Raw genomic sequence first — 13,140 nt, 5'->3', positions numbered from 1 at the left:
TGCCGAAGGGTTTCGCCGGAAGCTGCGTTGCGCCGGAGATTTTCGCCGAGTTGTGCCGGAGATTTTCGCCGAGGAAGAAGTTGGCCCTAAAATCTCGTAAATCAGTAGAAGTTAAAATGTGATTCGGTAAAAGATAAAAAAAGGTTCGGATAATCGTTCGGGCCGGGCCTAATATTTATTTTAATTTTATTTTAAAAAATGAAGTGAAAAATGGGACCGTGATTTATAGGTGCCGCACTTTTATTGGCTACGCACCGTGCGCAGTACTGAGGGAATATTTCTTCCGCCTGCTCGCCTGCTTCCCGAACTCCCATCCTTCTTCCCGAAGTCTGCTGCCTCCCCCCGTCCAAAATCCTCGCGTGCTCCCTGGCTCCTCTAATCCCGACACCTCTTCTTCTCCCTACGGCTCGACTCGCACACTCCCTGCCTCCCAACGCCTCTTCTTCTCCCTTAATCCCATTTCGCAAGTAAGTTGTCGAACTCCTCCCCTCAGATCCGCCTCCTCATGGATGTTACTTATTGCAAGGATTCACAGCAGCCCATCCTCATTTCATAACTTTAATTTCCCCGCATTTGCTCCCATTCTTACTCCCTCTTCCGAGCACCAAGTCGAGTTGTCAATTATTTCTTTGAATGTTTTTGCTATTTAGATTTGGGATGTACATTAGACTGATTATGTTGTGGCGCTTTATTTTTACTGCACTTAGATGTATTCCAGATTTGGCATGTACATTGGACTGCTTTATGTTGTGGCATTTACATTTCAACTTTTTCTCTGCTTTACTTTATAAATCACTATCACACTTAGTTTGGCTGCACCTATCTAGTTACTTCTCAAAATTTTAATGACATGAGTTCTTAAGGGTTTTTAACGGATTGTGATTTCTCTTTATGGCTTTTGCAGTTCTTCATGGCATGTGTACCATTCCCATCTTCTAAACCTAGAAATTGAATCTATTTTTGTGAGTATAACTGAAAGTTCTCATATGAATGTTGAAGCTATTCCTTTGATAACTTGCCTAAAGTTGAATTTGAATACAAACGGGAAACTCATACAGCTATTGGAGTTGTAGTAATGGAAGAACCATCAATGGGAATCGACGCTGAGACGTGTTGAGCAGAAAGAAAATAGCCAGATTTGTTTAACAACACTCCAAATGATGATTGGGTACAACCACATAGAGAGCATGAATGATAGGCCCTCATGACCACTTCTTATATGTCATGTATAGGAAAAATTGTAGTTTAGGTGACATGTATGCAAATGTCAATACTCTTGTGCTATTATTATGCATGAAAATTTGTTTTAAGCCTTTTTTACATATTTTTATATATATTCTTGGATACATACCATTTATTTTCTATTTCTTTTGTTAATTATAACAAGATATAGAAAATATGAGCTGAGACCATTCGTCAACTTTCCAAAGAATGGGTAATCGAAGAGTTTACTTTAACTGTAACTTACTGTGTGCAGTGTATACTTCCTACAAAGATAGAAGTTATGAGAGAAAATTCTATTATTGTATACTAAATCAATCGGACAATGATTGCAAATATTTCAAGCGACAGATTTTAAATTTGTTGACGGTGATGCTGAAAGGTTAGCAATGGATGGCATGATGAAGAAGAACTTTGAAGATATCAAATATCTTATCATGCTGTTGATTTCAATCAATGTTGTAAATATAGTTATTATGTTATTATCAAGGGAAAAACATTTTTATTATTAAAGGCGATAATGAGTTGTGAAGTTGTCCAAGTATTTTGAAGCATGAACTTTTGTAAAATTAATTATGTAGTATTGTAGTGCTAAGTCTTCGATTGTTTTAGTTAGCTTCCTTAAGGCATGCTTGTACTTGAAAAACCCTCTGTAGTATTTTCAATAGATATGTGATTGAGTTAATTTTGGGTATATTTCACACAGTTTAATCCTCTTTTGACATACTTGGTGATATAATTGTGATGGAGATGAAATAAGTATGGAGAATGCATTCTTTATCTTGGGCACGATAATTCTTGAGGGTTGTATATGAGCTTCTATTGATTTTTAATAAATAGAGATTACATCTAAATTTTTCCAAACGCTATTCTATTACTGATATTACATCTCATTTCTTTCATATTATCCAATTCCTTTTAATACCTTTTTTGCAATCTTAATGGTACTAAATACATTTACACACACATTTATATAAAAGCAATTGGGAGAATGTGCTCCCCGCTTGGCTTATGAAAGTTAAGTAGCAAGATTTTGGTAACAACCTGAATGGATTCAGTTGCAAGGATGATTGCAAATCTTATTAGATGATGTATATTGAAAAAGTGATAGTGAAACACTCAATAATATTGTGTTTTGGACTTTTCCAATATGATTTATTTTGTTTCCACAACCATGCTAAGCATTGCATTTGAAGCTGGAACAAGTTGTGAAGAACGGTAGTTCCTCAAGATTTTGTCACCTTTTACTCTATTCTTGAACTTCCTCCATCTTATCTCTGTTACATTGATGTATCATCTGATAAACAAAGCAGAAGTTTTGTTGTATTTTATTTCTCAAGTTTTTGAGGAATCTTTTGTCATTCACTTGTGTGTAAAGAGATGAACTGCGGTAGATGCTTGCATAATCTATTTGAAGATTATAATCAATGGTCCTTGACAATTTTTTAAAAACGAGGTAGCAGGGGTCCACTGTATATTAGCTTTCCACCGCTTTTCATTAAATATAACTGCATGATGAAGTTTGAATTAAAATTGTGTCATGTGCTAATCTTCCTCCAAAAATTTAACCAGTTGCCATGAGAAGAGTTGGGAAGTTCAAGGAATGCTTAGTGATCTATTGACGCTTTAATTTGTAAATTGTGAATGACTCACAATGGTATTGAAATGCTAGAAAGAAGTTTCCATTTTCCTTTGTTTTTATTTTTCCATTAATAATAGGAAAAATAGCAGTCCACCCAGGCTAATTTAAACCTTTGGCTGGCCAGTTGAACCATAAAGGGGTTTTAACATGTATACCACTCAATTCTTTATGACAAACCAATGTAACACATAAATCTTGATATTTACCTCTATATCACTCAAGATTTTTTTTGTTACATAGATAAATCATAAGGAATTGAGTGGTATACACGTAAAAACATCAATATAAAAATGTTCCTCTCAAAAAAAAAAAATCTTCAAAATTTAGCCATCGCATGCTCTTTTTATGCAAACTTCTGCACAGGTTAAAATAAACATAGTTTTCTGCTCGTTGAGGAAAGTAGAAAAACCATGATAAATCATAAACTTTGTGCATTAGCTTTCAAGATGTATTTTGAAGGCAATGCGCTTTCCTTCCCCTTTGAATCTCCATGCTAATGAAACAGAGCAAAACTTCAACCCCACACCGGAGAAGAAGCAAATTCTAGAGTAAGAAAGATGTTGTCAATTAACAAACTCAAAACATTGGAACAAAAAAATATAATTTCTTGTATAACACCATATCTATTACAACAAATGAGTTTATATTGTACTATATCTAATACAAAAAATGACAAATTCTCTTCAAATCTAATCGATCAATTTGAAAAGTTTAGCAACTCTCCATATCTTGTCCCCTAGACATAATATTTGAATTTGGGAGATTTTTGCATGTTTTCATGTGATGACCATCTAGTACACATCGACTACACTTATGAACTTGTGATAATAGTTTTTGTTGGGTCTCCATAAAACTCTTAAATCTGTTCCTTCTTGGTCGGCCCCTTGGCCTCATTATCTTTGGCACACCATTTACAAATGTCTCAGAAAATGCATTCCATTGTTCGTTTCCCTTGAATAGTTGATATAGCACCTTTGTAAGCAAACCTATATCTGTAATAAATACAAAAATATTAGAAGTGCTGCAAGAATAATTTCTAGATGAGTAAATATATGTTAATATGCATTGCAAGTGATAATACTTTGTAACATAGTAATGATCATTCACATATATGCTCCATTGTTCCTATAAAAGCAGTTGCATGAACACATAGTAATCCGGTCATTTGCCATATTATACAACTAAATTCTCTAGACCCAACATTCACTTCAAATCTTCCATGTGTGCATCCTACCTGGGCCGCATTGCTTGTTGATTTTCTTATACAGAGTTGTTCGTTTTTAGTGGTTTTTTCTCTTATTTACTCTTCAGCAAAGGGAACTAGACCTCCCCTCCATAAAGCTGTTTAATTTTTTTCTACTCTTTTCTCCATTAGCATGCTTCTAATCATATATATCAAATCAACCACTGTGTTTGTTTGGTCCTCACCAATCGAAGAATTGAATGATTCTGCCATATTATTTGTTATGTAATGATTTTTTTTCTTCGACAAAAATTGGCATCGCAACCATTTATATGGCAAATTGATCATATAAGAATGCAAAAGTAGCCTGAGATTCGATAACTCATTCATTTTAGCTTCAAACTTATACCTTCTATAAGCATTTGCAGCTAACCACACAATGTTCTGAATCCTGCTACTATCTTCACAACGATGATACTTCTTAATATTTTTCCATAGGTGATGAAAGCAAACTCTATGTTCAGGAAAATATTTCTAATAGCTTGCCCCAAACCTTTCTCCATGTCAGACATAAAAGCTAAAGAAGTACTATGAAGAATAAATGCCAAAACTAATTGCTCCAAGAACCATTGCCAAGTTCTTTTCGATTCACCTTCAACAATTTCAAATGCTACAGCAAACAAACCATTATTGTATCCAAAGAATTAGTGGATAATAAGGCACTCAAATACTTCAACTTCAAAAGACATGCATCAAGTCCAATCATGGGTCTGCAACAGATAAACCCATCAACATATACCTTGAAACTCACAAAAAATCATTTAAGGGATTTGTTTTCATCATCATGGGTAAATTTTATGTGTGATTCAGGATTCCTAACAAGCAGCTCCGACTTATCTCCGACTTCAATGCAGGCATCCACTTATAGCTCTCATCTATAGAGCTAAAAATTTGATCACAAGATACTCTCTTGATCTCCATAGTTTCATATACGATAAAGATAGCACATCTGCTTGCTCTAAGCTATTTTTAATTTGTTTTGGTGAGATATCTTGTTCTTCCTTAACAATAACTTGAATCTCATTAGCAACCCACTCACATGTAGCCTGTTTATTCCAAATCCAAATTAACACCTAAACAAGTGTACAAAACTTCAAATTTTCTAACTTCAAATGTTTGACCATCTATACATAATGTAGCCCTGATTCTCCATGGACACCCTCTTTGTGAGCTAGTCGCTATAACCTGTGTCTTATCACTTGCAGTAGTCTTAATTCCAAAATTCTCTTTCATAGCCTTGAATCTTACAAAATGCTTGAATTCGCCGAGTCAATAAAATGACTACCAATAGTTACAGATTTAACATCCACAATATTACTATCAAATGACACAATATTTTATGAACCAAATTCAAACAAACTACTATGAACACCTTCACAAAATGACCCATGATTCTCTGGAATGTGACCTTGAATTTTTATTACAACTGAATCACTTTGAATCTCTTGAACATCTTATATAGCAATTACAATCTCAACATGTCCAGAGTCACTTGAAAAGTTGACCATTTCAACCAAGTCATGTTCAGATGTGATGAGCTTATATTCTTTAGGATAAGTGTCATAAATGTAGTGGTATAGCTCATAAGTAGACCCTAGTAGCAAAGTGCAAACCATCTCGACCTCCTTTAAAAGCTCATCAAAGACAAGCAACTCTTTGTTCATTTTAATTGTCTTTTGTTTTACCCCATTAGATTTTCTTTGGCTCGCGTTTTTAACATTACTCCAAAAACCACAAAATTGAAGGTGCGATGAATCCATTTGTTCATATCATTCATCCCTAATCATATTTCAAGACAAGTAATAATGGAATATAATCATAGAAAAATTATGAACTTTTGTTTAAAATAGCCCACTTTTGAATAAGAAACTATATTGCTCTGAAAAAAATCTTAAAGATAAGGAAGAAAAGCTGAAAAGCAAGAAGCAGCTACAAAAAATAATTTTGTGACAATAAACCAGCAATTGAAATGAGACAAAATTCTTTCTTTCATTGGAACAATCAATAATGTTGAAGTCCAACTCAACCAGACCAAGGATGAAGAACAATTTCAAAAGTATACACTTAAAAACCCCTTTTATTTTTTATAACTCCACCATGTCATAAGTTCTTCTAAAACACAAATAAGATGCAATAAATCATATAATTAGTGAAAAACTATATGGCAATCACCAAATCCAAATAAAAAGGGTGATCAAAGTTTGTATTGCATTTAATAATAAAATGACAGCAAGCAGAAATCTAACTATTATTTAGGGAGGACATTAACTGCCTTTAAGAACACAAAACTGAATTAAGGACAAATTATATTGCAGAATTTATGTAGTTCCGAAACCGAATTAAAATTGCAACATATGATCATGATGGTGAAAGTAACGTCCATGAATCATGCTTGACTCATCATTTTCCATTCGTTTAAGTAACAAAAAGCAAGTCAAAATTAGACCAGCTTTTTGTAGAAATTATATCTTCAACATTAATCTAACTAGTATATTGTTCAAGTGGGTATGGAATTAAAGAAGCAAAAGAGCAGAACAATCTTCGAAGAAAATCTAAAGCTTGCCTTCTTCATTCTAGAAACCAAAATATGACAACCGTGGGAGAAAAAAAAATATCATAATCAGGAATACATCTAAGTGCAGCAAAGTAAAGAGCCACAACATAAGCAGTCCAATGTACCTGCTAAATTTGAATTGTAAAAATATTCAAAGAAACAATTAACAGCTCGATTTGGTGCTCAGATGAGGAAGGGAGTGAACAATGCGAGCAAATATGGGGAAATTAAAGTTGCAAAATGAGGATGGACTATTGTGAAGCCTTGCCCTAAGTAACGTCCATGAGGAGGCAGATCTGAGGGGAAGAGTTCGATTACTTACTTGCTAAGTGAAATTAGAGAAGAAGAAGCGGCGTCGGTAGGCAAAGAGCACGCGAGCCGAATTATAGAGAGAAGAAGAGGCGTCTGGTTTAGAGGAGGCAGGGAACACACGAGGGTTTTGGACAGGGGTAGGCAGCGGACTTCGGGGAGAAGGATGGGATTGCGGGGGGGCAGACGAGCACGCGAGGGTTTTGGATCAAGAGGAGCGAGGACTCGACGGAAATGGTAGGAATGTCTAACGCGAAAGATTTAAGTGGTATACATGTAAATATCAAGATTTTTGTGTGTTACAAAGGTAAATCATAAAAAAATTGAGTGTTATACAATTAAATATTACTTAAATTATATTAAAGTTATTTAATATTATTAAAGCATTAATGTAATTCAAAACCAAATCGTTTAATTACAAGCCTCAGATTCTTCAACCCTAAATCCTTCTAAAACCTCATAATTGGGTACGGAATAATCAATTGAAAAATCAACAAAATCCTATTGAGCCAAAGTGGAGCCCATAACAGTCACATCAATCAACCGTATGAAACAGTATTGACATCTCTTTGTTGCGTATGGGCAAATATTACCTTCTCCCATCTCGCATTTTCACCCTAATTCACCCACGATCTATTCCCCAGTCACAACCTAAAGAGTTGTCTAAGCGGAGAAACTATTACGTTCGGCGTAGGTCCGAACAAACGGAAGCAAGCTCCATTTCCGTCCTGCAGTATCACGTCCTATTTTTTCATGCAAACGTCCCACATGCCCCATATCAGTGGAGAAATATTTGTGTACGTTTAATATATGCAGAGTTGCGTACATTGGTATGTTACAAGGAAGGTATTGGGGGGTTACATCCGCATTATACTCCTTGTAACCTCGCTGTAACCTACCTGTAACTAGTAAGTTTTGTGCTTTTGTTTTTATATATTGTATGTTACAGATTAGTTACAGGTAGTTTAAAGAAAAGTTAGAGAGGGTATAAAACAAATCTAACTCTTATCTTTCATATAATCTACCGACACACGCAGCTCTAACGCACCTTAAAGGAAGGCAAATATTTCTCCCATCAGTGGGCAGCATCCACGCAACACACGGTAAATGCTAGACAAGTAAAACTCGTCCATTTATTAAGACTGCCCGAGTCCTAACGCGTTTCCCCTATCAGTGGGCAGCATCTACGCAACCGAGAAGGAGAAATTTAGACAGACAGCTCAAACAGACGGCTGTGGAGAAAGGGGATCTCAATCCAGCCATGGAAGATGCATATCTGTTTGACGAGCAGCGGCTGTGGAAATGTCCGAAACACCCGCTCAAGCATCGCCATGGCGTCTGCCCTAACTGCCTTCGCGATCGCCTCCTCCTACTCTGTCCTGATTGCGCCAATCCTCGTCCATGCGGGTGCCTTCCATCCTCTTCTTCCTCCTTCTCCTCCATCTCCTCAATGGACCCCCCGAGATCCAGCTTTGGTGCCTTTGGTCGCATCGGAAACCTGATCGACGGCGAGCCAGCCTTCCGACGTTCTAGATCCGCCGCATTTGTTTTTCTAAGACCTAGATCGGATGTGGCCGATGAAGAAGTGAGGCGAAGAGTACGGCGTTGGGCTCCCTTCTGGCATTTCTGGAAAGCTGCTATCCGGGGAAAGAAGGAGGTAGAGGCGCCGGAAAGGTTTCTAAGATCGAGATCGGTGGCTGTGACGAATTCGAAGTTTGGCGGTGTCCGGGAGGAGAAGGCAGGGCTAAGGGATGGAATTGGCCCTTTCCAAGCCCAACTAAGGTTTTTCGACACCGCAAATCGGCTAATGTAGTTCAGGAGCGATCCTTTTTCTACAGGGTATGATCCGAAGAAGAAAAGTATCTTTGTGACGAGTTTTTCAAGCTTTTTTTTTTTTTCCTTAGGATTTTAGGGAAAAAATTTGCGTACGTTTTAGAGATTATACAGAGGATATAAGAGGTATAACGCGAATATAACTTTCTTATATCTATTGTATAACTTATAAGAGGTATAACGCGAATATAACTTTCTTATATCTATTATATAACCTGCAAAACATATACAGCGCTGCGTATATCTTCCGTACACAAATATTTTCCGGATTTTAGATTTCTTGGAAAAGCTTACATCATCTTATTATGTACAGAAAATAATGTTTATTCGTGTTATGAATTTAGAATTTAGTTTTGTAACTAGTCATATTTGTTTAACTGTCGTCAAAGATTTTTATTTTTAATATTATATATATAAGGTTGTTGTGAAGTTTTCAACTGTAAGGGATAAAAAGTGTCAATTTTTTCTTTTAAAAAGTATATAATATAAATATCAGTGATAAAGATTTTAATTTCTCTGACATCCCTTTCTTAATCAAGGCTAAGTGGTGTTTTGAATTTTTTTTTTATTTGTTATTTTACATGTCAACTTCGCATTTTTATGTGCCTACAGCTTTTATATATAATTTTTTTTTTATATTTTTTGCATTGATATCACATTTTTTAGTAGGCTGTTGTCAAGATTTTTGGAATGAACCACAATTATATCCAATTTGTGGATGGAATTTTTGGCCAACCTCCTTGTGCACAATTGAAAGAAAGTTTTAGTTAGTAAGATGAGAATGCCACGGTGGATGAGTGGTTTCATGCTTAGAGACAAAATGTAAAATGAATCTATCTGTGAAAGGGTTGGTGTATCTCCAGTTGCATACATGATTAGAGAGAGAGTCGTCTTAGATGGTTTGGTCATGTGAATTCAAATCTGTCCGGGAGACATGCCTAACGAATAGAGTGCGAAAGGGAGAAGAAGAGTAGAGAGAGCATAGAAATGAAGAGTAGAATGATATAATATTTATTCATGAAATGAGTCCCTATTTATAGGAATGAGAGATGTAAGATTACATTCTATACCCTTAGTAAAATAGGTACAGCGGAAGATATTTTGCTCAATACATAGTTATAGGGTCGGGTGATTGAAGTAGCATCCAGCCAAATGTGGTCAAGAGCCTGGGATGACACCCGACCAGATTTTGGGTCGGGCGGCCTTGCTCCGGGAGCCTAAGGAATGACTGGTTGGGTCATATTTCGGGCGGTTATGAATGAAGGGTGGATCAGGAGGCTCCGACCGACCACTTCAAATTTTGAGGGTTTTTATCATTTGCCCAGCATTGTTGAGAAACACGGACAAAGTCTTCTGCATAAGGTTTGTACTTGTAATATGTTGGGAGGATGACCAAATTATGTCCGTCTCAGAACTATTTTTCTCCCAACCAACAGGTGTCGGCATGATGATATGGGCAGTTAAACTGTCCTTAGTAGGTTTTGGACCACCACATCATCTTCTTTGTCTGTTGATAGATCGCTTTGAGATTCTTGTTCACATTTTTTATGTACATATTTAATTACATTGATTCTCTTGCTCTTTGATGGTGACAACACTGATAAGGACAAGATAATCTTAATTCTCGTAAAGCTGTTGGTTTTCTATTAAATGCGCAACTATTAAACACTTATAGAATTCTGTGTGAAGACCCCTATAAATCGGGAAGAGTTGAAGAAAAATTATAGCTTTTCTTAGCTTTCTTTGAGCGAGTCATCTTTTCTTATCTATCGTTGGTGGTTGTTGCGTAGAAAAGAGTGTTTAATTTCCTTCATGTTTTGCACATGTCTATAGATGAAATCACACTTTAAAGAAATGTATTTTTATGTTTTCTTGCAGATACAACACGGATTAGGAGTGGAGCAAACTAGATAAGAAATGGAGCAAAGTGGATGTAACTTGGAGCTATGGAGGACACTGAAGACCAGATTTCTCCGGCGTTGAATTTCTCCGGCACATAAGAGCTAGTCCCAAGCTAGGAACCCGAGAGACTGGCGCTTAAACGCCAGCCAGTGGGCGTCAAGGCACCACTACCCCAGCGCTTTGGCGCCAGATTTTTGTGCACCTAGGCGCCCCAACCAAAACTGGCAGACAAAGAGTATGGCGCCTAGGCGAGGCACCTAAGCGCCATTAGCTGTCTCGATAGTTTTTCAACAGTTTCACTACACAATGTGGGGGTTATTCACCCCGATAAATGAGTTATTTGGTGAAGAAGATGTGGTCTTTGGTCAGTCCTTTGGTAAAGGAGAAGTAGGGTTTGTTGTAGGAGAATATAGGATAGGATTTCTTGAGTGAGGAATTTGACTTGAATTATAAGAAGAGTGTTCAGATTAGCAGCAAGACAGAAGGAAATCCTTGAGGAGCATTCTCAAAGCTTTGTAATGAGTGCAAAAGCTAAGTATTGTGCACTCTTATATTTGTTTTTTAGTAAACACAATTCTATAGTAGATTTACTTATTTTCAAAGATTTTTTGTGGTGCTTTTTCAATGCTTTATGTGTAGACTTTTTACCTTTCCCTTGTGTTGATTAAGTAGGTAGTGTATGATTGAAGGAATGCTTTTAATGTGATGAGTAACCTTCAGTTCTTCATTTACTTTCATTCTCGTCAAGTGATTAGTTAAAATGTGTTGTAACACATAATGACTCGGGAGAGTTATGGAAGAACAACTAGGTTGGTCACATTGAATTATAGCGTATGGAGCAAGTGCACTACAGAGAGATGTAAATGTTAGGGAAATAATCTTTGTTGGGTTCAAATTGGGATTAAATGAACTATAACCAGTTTAACCAAACTTCTTTATGCACTTAAGATAGGGAAAAGATAAAGAGTGATCCAACTGTCCTCACTTTTGTGAGGATCTCTTTTTCTATTTGTAGAAGCATAGGATTTAGCCTTAGTGTTTCTTAGTGACCTTTTTAGATGACTAGAGATAGGAATCACCCACATAAGGCTTCTAACCAATTCTACAATCACTTAGGGCTTCATCTGGATAGACCCAAATACTAAACTATTCATTGAGATGATAAGGGCTAAAATTAGTAGAAGCACAAGATGAATTTCAATAGGTAGAAGATACCTTAGGCAACTTAAAGTTAGCCTAGATTCCTAAGAATCCCTATGACGGCCTGCTGACCACACCAACACCCTCTTTGATCTAGAAGAAGCCCATTGAGCATGAGGCAAGTTCTAGGTTAGAGAAGGGTTCACCCTTTAATTTTCATGACCTTAAGCTAAAATCATAGACATCAAAATTTAAATAAAGGGGAGGGGTGACTCACCAAATTCAAACATTGCTCTCACCTAATGATTTTGTTTTCCTAACACCAACACAACTTAAAATTGACAAACACCCTAAACACATTAAATTAACGTTAAAACTTAAAAACACCAAAATTCCCCAAATTATCAAATTAATTAATAAATGGTTGAGATTATTGATCCTGATGTTCTATATAGATGTTAAATATGATGTATGTTATTATATGCTTAATTTCCTTAATAATGATTCTTATTTTGTAACAAAGCCAAAACTTGATCCCAAGCAAAAGCTAGGTAAATTTTCATTATGAAGCAAATAAGAATAAAGTTATAATATTTAATTATGGGATACTACGCAAGTATATGTATCGTTATTAAGTAATATAGCACTTTTTGATTAAGCCCCGAATATCAAACCCATAAGGATAAATACAATATGCAACTTTACAAAACAAAAGAAATTAGATAAGAAAATTCTATTTAGCAAAATATTTTACTTAAATTATGGATATTAAAATAGGAATGAAAGTTTGATTTTTTTTTTTTTGTAAATTTTTTTATAATTGAAAATAAAGTAAGCAACTAAATAACTTAACTAAATGCTTCCAAGATGAAGGCAATATAAATAAAATATATTTTTTTCTTATCATGAATCAGTAACAGTATAGAATTTATGTTGTGGAAGTATTCTAATTGTGTTGTGTCAAATGGGAGCAATCATATTATTTACCCTTACTAGAGATGCTATAAAGAACATTGGCTAATCTATAGTTTGAATAGTCCTGAAGACCGGTTAGTTAGGGAAAATACTAGCTCTCACTCTAGAGTTCCCTCTTCTCCCTTCACCTAGGGGCCAATATCTCGTATCAGAACCTAACACTATAGATCAAATTGAGGGCTTTAGTCTGTCACTCTAAAGTTATCTAATTCTACAACCTTCAAAATTTATTTTCGTATTTATTTGAATTCAACCCCAATAACTACATTCTCACCTATGAAATCAAATGTGATTCTTACCATTTGTTGACTTAGACAATAT

General features: G+C 35.8%; 1 protein-coding gene and 1 long non-coding RNA gene across 2 annotated transcripts; both read left to right on the top strand.

Moving 5' to 3' along the window:
* The first annotated feature begins 290 nt into the window (after positions 1–290).
* Positions 291–1,906, top strand: LOC110020881. The gene is made up of 2 exons (XR_002293575.1): positions 291–467; positions 1,478–1,906. It is a non-coding gene; the product is annotated as an uncharacterized LOC110020881 (long non-coding RNA).
* Positions 1,907–8,032: 6,126 nt separating this feature from the next.
* Positions 8,033–11,208, top strand: LOC110020877. The gene is made up of 2 exons (XM_020719151.1): positions 8,033–8,808; positions 10,681–11,208. Exon 1 carries the CDS (start codon positions 8,231–8,233, stop codon positions 8,780–8,782), a length of 552 nt encoding a protein of 183 aa, XP_020574810.1. The 5' UTR covers positions 8,033–8,230; the 3' UTR covers positions 8,783–8,808; positions 10,681–11,208.
* Positions 11,209–13,140: the final 1,932 nt, after the last annotated feature.

This window comes from Phalaenopsis equestris, unplaced genomic scaffold (assembly GCF_001263595.1).
Source record: "Phalaenopsis equestris unplaced genomic scaffold, ASM126359v1 Scaffold000107, whole genome shotgun sequence".
Classification (NCBI taxonomy): domain Eukaryota; kingdom Viridiplantae; phylum Streptophyta; class Magnoliopsida; order Asparagales; family Orchidaceae; genus Phalaenopsis; species Phalaenopsis equestris.
This window is presented reverse-complemented; position numbering and strand designations above follow the sequence as displayed.